This window comes from Chiloscyllium plagiosum, chromosome 40 (assembly GCF_004010195.1).
Source record: "Chiloscyllium plagiosum isolate BGI_BamShark_2017 chromosome 40, ASM401019v2, whole genome shotgun sequence".
Taxonomy (NCBI): Eukaryota; Metazoa; Chordata; class Chondrichthyes; order Orectolobiformes; family Hemiscylliidae; genus Chiloscyllium; species Chiloscyllium plagiosum.
In genome coordinates, this window is record NC_057749.1 from 1,261,810 (window position 1) to 1,269,018 (window position 7,209).

The window sequence follows — 7,209 nt, forward strand, 5'->3', positions numbered from 1 at the left end:
TTTTGTTCTCGAGTGCCGTTGGCTTTCTCATGGGAGAAGTATATAAAATCAAAAGGCCCAGGGAGCTCGCAGAGTCTGTGCACGATTGCACCGGCAACCAATGTCTACCAGGAGGAATGAGGCGAATGTGTCTCCTCATTTCAAGCAACCGACCTTGAGTTGTCATTAATACATCAGACAGCAAGCAATTACAAAACCTCCATAGAAATGTTTCTGTGCTATCTCGATAAAGCGCCTTTGCCTGTCCTGATAGAAAATACTGTTGTTTAAAGAGGTTTTAGCCCTAGGGAGTTTTCCTGTGCTTCCTGTGTGTATAAACTGCACCTTTCACTTTCTCATCCACCTTGGCCTCCAGTAGTAAGTTCCGAAAGATATAAGAGACAGGAGATTGCTAGATGCTCTGGAATAACCATGCCCAGGTGTAGAACCATGAACATTTGTTCCAGAGGCCTTCAAAAGTCAAATCGCTGAGAGCTGAGTGTGACAGGTTTTCCATTCACCTGCAATTCAGGAAGCCCATTGCCCAGTCACACAGACAAGGAGCAGAGGCTTCATGTCTTCGGCCAAATGGGCTGCAAATCCAATCAAAGGGTCCAACAGATCATGGGATCGGAGCAAACTAGCCTCAATTTCCCACGTAGCTGTCTCATTGCCTGTCTTCAGATCCGAATGTGGAAAGTGCTATAGAAATGAGACACAGAGAAAACACAACTAGATAAAGAACTCCAGGTTTGAATGTGTCAATAAATAATCCCATTCCTCTCCCCATGCATCTCTCCATTCCCCTCCCCTCCCCTCCCCTCCCCAAAAATATTCCAGGCAGGCAAAACTGGTTGAAAGATATAACGCGCTAAAGATCAATCCAGGTAGGAATTGCAATTTGGATCTGGTGTGACTGCAGCTCACTATAAGATAACCTAAATAAATGATAGTTATATAGACTACACTGTAAGCAGAATTAAAAACTAAGTTAATCTCTTACCTTGTAGAACTAGGGTAAGACTTAATATCACTTTGTATTTTGTGAGGGAACAGAAACTGTAAGTTTGAAACTGGTGGAAGAACCTTTGGTGATCTTCACAGAGTCTTGTAGCCAAAGAAAGCAACCAGCAGATAATATTGGCAGAAATGGAAAAGTAACCAGGAGGGAGATTTGAGGTATTCAAACTTGAAAGATGGAAAATGAAGATTCTACATTTGAGACTAACTACAGCGATGGGGAATTAAAACCTAGTTTCCAGAGGCCTATGGGAAACCTCTGATTTTTCTCAATGAAAGTAAATAATGTTATGATGTCATAACATATAAGAGAACTCTTGGGGGAAGTAAGAAGTGATCCTAAAGGCTGTGGATGTATGTAATGATGTTAACATAATCATATTTGATTTGTTTAATTTGTTCTAACTGCAATAAACCTTGTTCTGAAGAAGGATTACTGGACTTGAAACGTTAATCTGCTTTCTCTCCACAGATGCTGCCTGACCTGCTGAGTTTTTCCAGCAATTTCTGATTTGTTGCAATAAAGTTTGTACCTTCTGCATTAGGTTTTGCAGTGTAGTTAAAATGAGGTGTTCAGATTTCACTTGAAATGTTAATGTGTTCAGGCAGGTGACCACCCAATCCCCACATCCTTCACACATGGATAGTGGGAGACCACAGTATGGAAATTAATTAACTGCATAAAGCCTTTCCTGGCAATGGGAGGTGTGTGAGTCAGGTCTACAGACCATGAGTCCTTCACACTTGGTACCAGGGCAGGAGTCTGCAGACAGGAGAACTATGTTGTGTAATTTCCTTGTCAGTGAGACCATTACAGACCAATTTGGAGCATGGATCAGTGTCAATTTCTGGAATGATTTACAAAGCAATTTCCTACAAATCCAATATATGCAGCCTTGCAGAGCAGATTAGAGAGTGCCAAGTCACACTGTTAATGCCACCATTAAGCTACTCAGAGGCTCCCAGAGTTATATCTTAGCTTGTTAAAATGAAATGACTGGCAGTCACAGAGGATTCTAAAGCTTTTCTGTTCACATCACATTCCACAATAGCATTGCCCTTTGCTCAGTGAGGCTAGTTTAATGAACAATCAGTATTTTAAGAAAAATAACTTGGATTTATGAAGTAAAAACAGAGTGCTGGAAAAACTCAACAAGTCTGGCATCATCCGTGGAGAAAAACAATTAATATTTCAAGTTGAATATGACTGCTTCAAATTTCATATTTTATATCAGACTTAAAATGTTACCTCTGTTTCTCTATCCATTAATCCTCCCAGGCCTTTTGAGTTTCTCCAGCACTGTCTGTGTACATTTCAGATTTCCAGCATCTGGAGTGCTTTGGTTTTATTGAATTTGCAAAGTATTTGTGTTGAGCTTTACACTGACAAACAAGTTTTTTGAATGACTTGGAAATATAACAATGGAAGGAGGTGGAGGAAGAAATATGAAGATATATTTTGGAAATGAATAAGAAATGTTGTGTAGGATATTGTTGCAGTGATATGGGGCCCCTGCCTGTGAAGAATCAACGAGAACTCACGTTGTTTCCAAGGAACAGCCTGTGATCAGGCACTTAACTTGCACCATTGGGCCCACACATGATTAAGACTCCTGGAGGGGAGAAATTCCACCCCGATAGCTTCTGGTCTATCAGAGGATGGAAGCTCTTTATTGCTGGTAGTACCATTGGATGAAGGGCTGCTTCTGGTAATGCACTGAGGCTGAACCCCAAGATCAATGCTGGATCGCAGAACACTGCCAGAGTGAGGCCAGGATTGGAAGATGTGGTGGAAGGTATGGTTACTGGCTAGGTGGGAGAAAGTGGGTTGAATAATGTGGGGGGGTGCCTTGCAATGGTTATTGCTTCTATTAATAGGATATGAAACAGAACTATTAAAAATATTAAGAATAGGGGAATAACTCGGTAATAGTGACATTAAAAAAAGTTTTAAGACACTGATAGGTAAAGATAATAATGATGATGAAACCAATTTAATAGATTTGAGATTTGACAGGCTTAGAATAGAACTTGAAAAAAATAAAAAAAAAGCTTGGCATTATTTAATGGCGATTTTTATTAATTAATGCTTTATGTTAACATGGATTTTTTTTGTTTCATTCAGCAAGTTATTCCTACCCTCATTTTACTTTGTAATTCATGTTTAATGTTGTGCCAAACCAGGGTCACTGCTGCTGGATTTCTTACAGAAGAGCAATGAAAGGCTCAGAAGAAGTCTAATTACTGTTTTTGGGAGCAGGGGCAGGGAGTGATATTGCTTGCGTCAATTCAGATCGGAAGTGTTAGAAATGTTCAGCGGAGAGAAACAGAGGTCATTGACTCTTCATCAGAGATAATAGAGACTCTGGATCTGAAACATTAATTCTGTTTTGCTCTCCACAGAGACTGCTGAGTGTTTCTAGTATTTTCTGATTACTTGTATATTTCAGATTTCCACCATCTGTTGTACTTTGCTCTTGTCTTATAAGATTGACGCTGCATATTTTTATAGATTCGTACAGTGCAGAATCTTTGGTTCATCAAGTCTGCACTGATATAATTACCATTAAAAGTGCACTAATCCCAATTTTCTGTAGAGAACTCCTGTAGAAATGTCCTGGAGCTGAGATGACTGACCTACAGCAACCTCAACCATTTTCCTTTTTGCTAAATAGAAACCAGACCAGCATTGAGTTTTCCCTCAATTAATTTTGCCAGTGTTCCTTGACACCTCACTCAGTCAACTACTGCCTTGATGTCAAACTGAGCAAAAGGGCTACAGTGGGGTTAAAGTGGCCATCAGAAATCTCAGTGTGACTCACCAGTACTGAATTCAGGAAAATCAAGCTAATTTTATTTTCTATTTAGAACTAAAGCATTTGAAGTAGTAAATAATATTTACTTGTTAAAAGAGATCAGTGATATATTTCTGAATGGATCAATGCACATTTAAGAAAGAATCAATGTGCATTTATAAATGGGTCAAGTGTGTATTGTCAACGGGTCAGTGTAAATTTATGAATGGATCAATTATTTATTTATGAATGATTCTATATATATATATATATATGTATGTATTTACAAATATGTCAGCCATATGTTATGAATGGATCAATATGCATTACTAAGTAGATCAATCAAACATTATGAATGTGTCAAGTGTATTTCTCTGAATGGTAATGTACACCATTCTGTACAAACAATAGCAGGGCACAGGTAGGGTGCAGCAATGTTTTTACACTTCAGACAGAATTCTGCAATTTGAAATTGGCATGATTACACTCCACTATGTGTAATCATATTATTTGGCTTCTTATTTGGCTTCCCATCATTTAAGAAATTAAGGTTCTAGCAGCTGCTCCCATATCCTGAATGGATCTGATTGTCTCCAGTGAAGAGGGAATTCAAAATGTGTTACAACTTCCTTTTCGAGAAGATAGAGGTGGCTAGGATTGGGTTAGAAAAGCAAAGTAAGTTATCATGAGGATTTGTGCCCTTGGGAACTTCTGGAATGAAAGAGTGAGATGTCACTTGGCTTTCAATTGATTCAGCTGCTAAACAAGGTACTAAATAATGGGAGGTCTCCCCATAGTGTTTCCTTGGCTAACTTATGGAACATGTTCGGGTAAATGGAAGATCCATTAACTCGACTTGGGAACAATGGCTGTGATGCAAAACTTAATTAATGTAAAGAAAAGCCCAAAATCTGCACCACAAATGACAAAATTGGGTTAGTGGAAACCCAGAGATGGAACCACCAGAGAGGAGATGGGAATATTGGTTAATAATTTGATTGAGAGGCGTATTTAGGAATTAGCTTTTATATCCTGGAATGGGTGAGTTGTTTTCGTAAGGGTTGCATACATGTGCATTTCAGAATAGATTAACCATAAAGGATGAATGCATATAACAAGCCAGAGTTGGACGGCTGAAGGATGTAGCTGGGTGTAGATTAGATGAGATTACTTACAGTGTGGAAACAGGCCCTTCGGCCCAACAAGTCCACACCGACCCGCCGAAGAGCAACCCACCCATACCCCTTATTACCTAACACTACGGGCAATTTAGCATGGCCAATTCACCTAACCTGCACATCTTTGGACTGTGGGAGGAAACCGGAGCACCCAAAGGAAACCCACGCAGACACGGGGAGAACGCACAAACTCCACACAGTCAGTCGCCTGAAGCGGGAATTGAACCCGGGTCTCTGGCGCTATGCGGCAGCAGTGCTAACCACTGTGCCACCGTGCCACCCAAACCATGGAGCAGGGCAAAACATAGGGAGACAGGGTGGTAGAAGATTGTAGGGTGAAATCTCTAATTCTCCTCAATGTTGAGTTTGAAAGCAGGAAGGGTGTTTAATTCAGTGAGATAGTAGTTTACCTAAACACTAGCACCCTACTCACCTCCTCAAGAATCAGGTCCTAGGTGGGAAGGCCCATGTTGATCTTCCCATCACAGCACCAACTGGGGCCCTAAAGAGACCAATTAGGGAGCACTGAAAGCTCTTGAGCTGGTGCCACTGGGATTGATCCAGGTGCAGGGGGGCTGTTATCATGTGAGGTTCACATGCCTGCTGAGATCCATCTTTCCATGCTTTGGCCCAGTCCTTCCAGCAACAGCCTACCACCTTCCTAGTTGCCAACCTCATCATTCTATCAGAGTGGGGTAAATGCAATGGGAGTCGAGAGTGTGGTGTTGGAAAAGCACAGGAGGTCAGGCAGCATCCAAGGAGCAGGAGAATTGATGTTTCAGGCAAGAGCGCTTCATCAGGAATGTGGGTTCTTGCCCGAAACATTGATTTTCCTGCTCCTCAGATGCTACCTGACCTGCTGTGTTTTTCAGGTACCACACTCTCAACTCTGATTTCCAACATCTACAGTCCTCACATTCTCCTAAATTCAATGGGAGCCTAATACAAGGTGTCAGCAGACAGGGAGCGAACAGCCTTATCCTCAGTTCTGTATGACCTTCCCATGATCCTTACTTGACCAGTTACTAAGTAACTCGGGGCCTATTACTGAGTAACTTGGGACCTATTACTGAGTAACTCGGTTACAATTATCTTCACTCCAGGCAGGATGGGGAAGTGGCAGCCTGGAAACCAGTAATACAAGACGGTCAACCTGGTGGGGTAGGGAATGTCCCATGATCTACATTGATTTGTGCAGAAATAGGGCATGGCTATAGACCACAGTGATACTCTACTGCACTTGCTGTGGCCCCCTCTCCTGATGTCCAACCCCAAAACCAGAACCACCCTTCACTTTCTTTTCCTGTCACCTGGGCCTCATGATCTTGGTTGCCCTTCCAGCAGCAGCCATGGTCTTTGTGTGGCACGACTAAATATGAGACCTGCTGGCTTCTGACTGCCAGTGGTTCTGACAGGATGGGACCTCCACTCCCTCTACCCACTCCCCATTCCATCCCACACAGGGACCCAGGTCAATTCCAGCCTTGAGCGACTGTGTGTGCAGATTGTATATTCTCCCTGTGTCTGCGTGGGTTTCCTCCTGGTTCTCCGGGTTCCTCCCACAGTCCAAGGATGTGCAGGTTGGGTGAATTGGCCATTCTAAATTGCCCATAGAGTTAGGTGCGTTAGTCAGAGTCTGGATGCGTTACTCTTCCAAGGGTCGGTGTGGACTTGTTGGGCCCAACAGCCTGTTTCCACAATGTAAGGAATCTAATCTAATCTATTCCTGTAGCAGACCCTCCACCAAAACCCACCTCTGCACAAGCCCCTTCCCCATCCCACACCAGCCCTTTCCCCATCACTGCACCATTGCCTCCCCATCCCTCCCCTCCCTCTTCCCTTCACACATCAGTCCCTCCCTAACCCCTCATCACCACACCAGCCCCTCCTCACATTAGCTGCTCCCCATATCCCCATACCAGCACCTAGACCAATCACTGCACCATTCCCTTCCCGCAGCTCCATCCCTGCACCATTCCCTCCCCACCCCAATCCTGCACTATCTCCTTCTAAAATATGGCACCTGCCCCTCCTCTCAATCCCCGTACGATCCCTATCCCGGCACCATCCACTGCCCCATCCCCATCCCTGCGCTATCCCCTCCTTAAACCCTGAACCATCCCATTCTGGCAACATCCCCTCACCGATCCCCATCCCGGCACCATCTCCTTCTCAATCCCTGCACCATCCCCTTACCCCACTCCCATCCCTGCACCATCTCCTCCTCAATCCCTGCA

General features: G+C 43.2%; 1 protein-coding gene across 2 annotated transcripts in view; it reads right to left on the reverse strand.

The window, feature by feature from the left end:
- Positions 1-595: 595 nt before the first annotated feature.
- Positions 596-7,209, reverse strand: part of cib2 (calcium and integrin binding family member 2) — a 194,200-nt gene continuing 187,586 nt past the window's right edge. For both annotated transcript variants that reach the window (XM_043680152.1, XM_043680151.1), the window contains one exon: positions 596-681. In XM_043680152.1, coding sequence (XP_043536087.1) covers positions 660-681 — 22 coding nt within the window. In that variant the 3' untranslated portion in view covers positions 596-659. The remainder of the gene's footprint in view (positions 682-7,209) is intronic.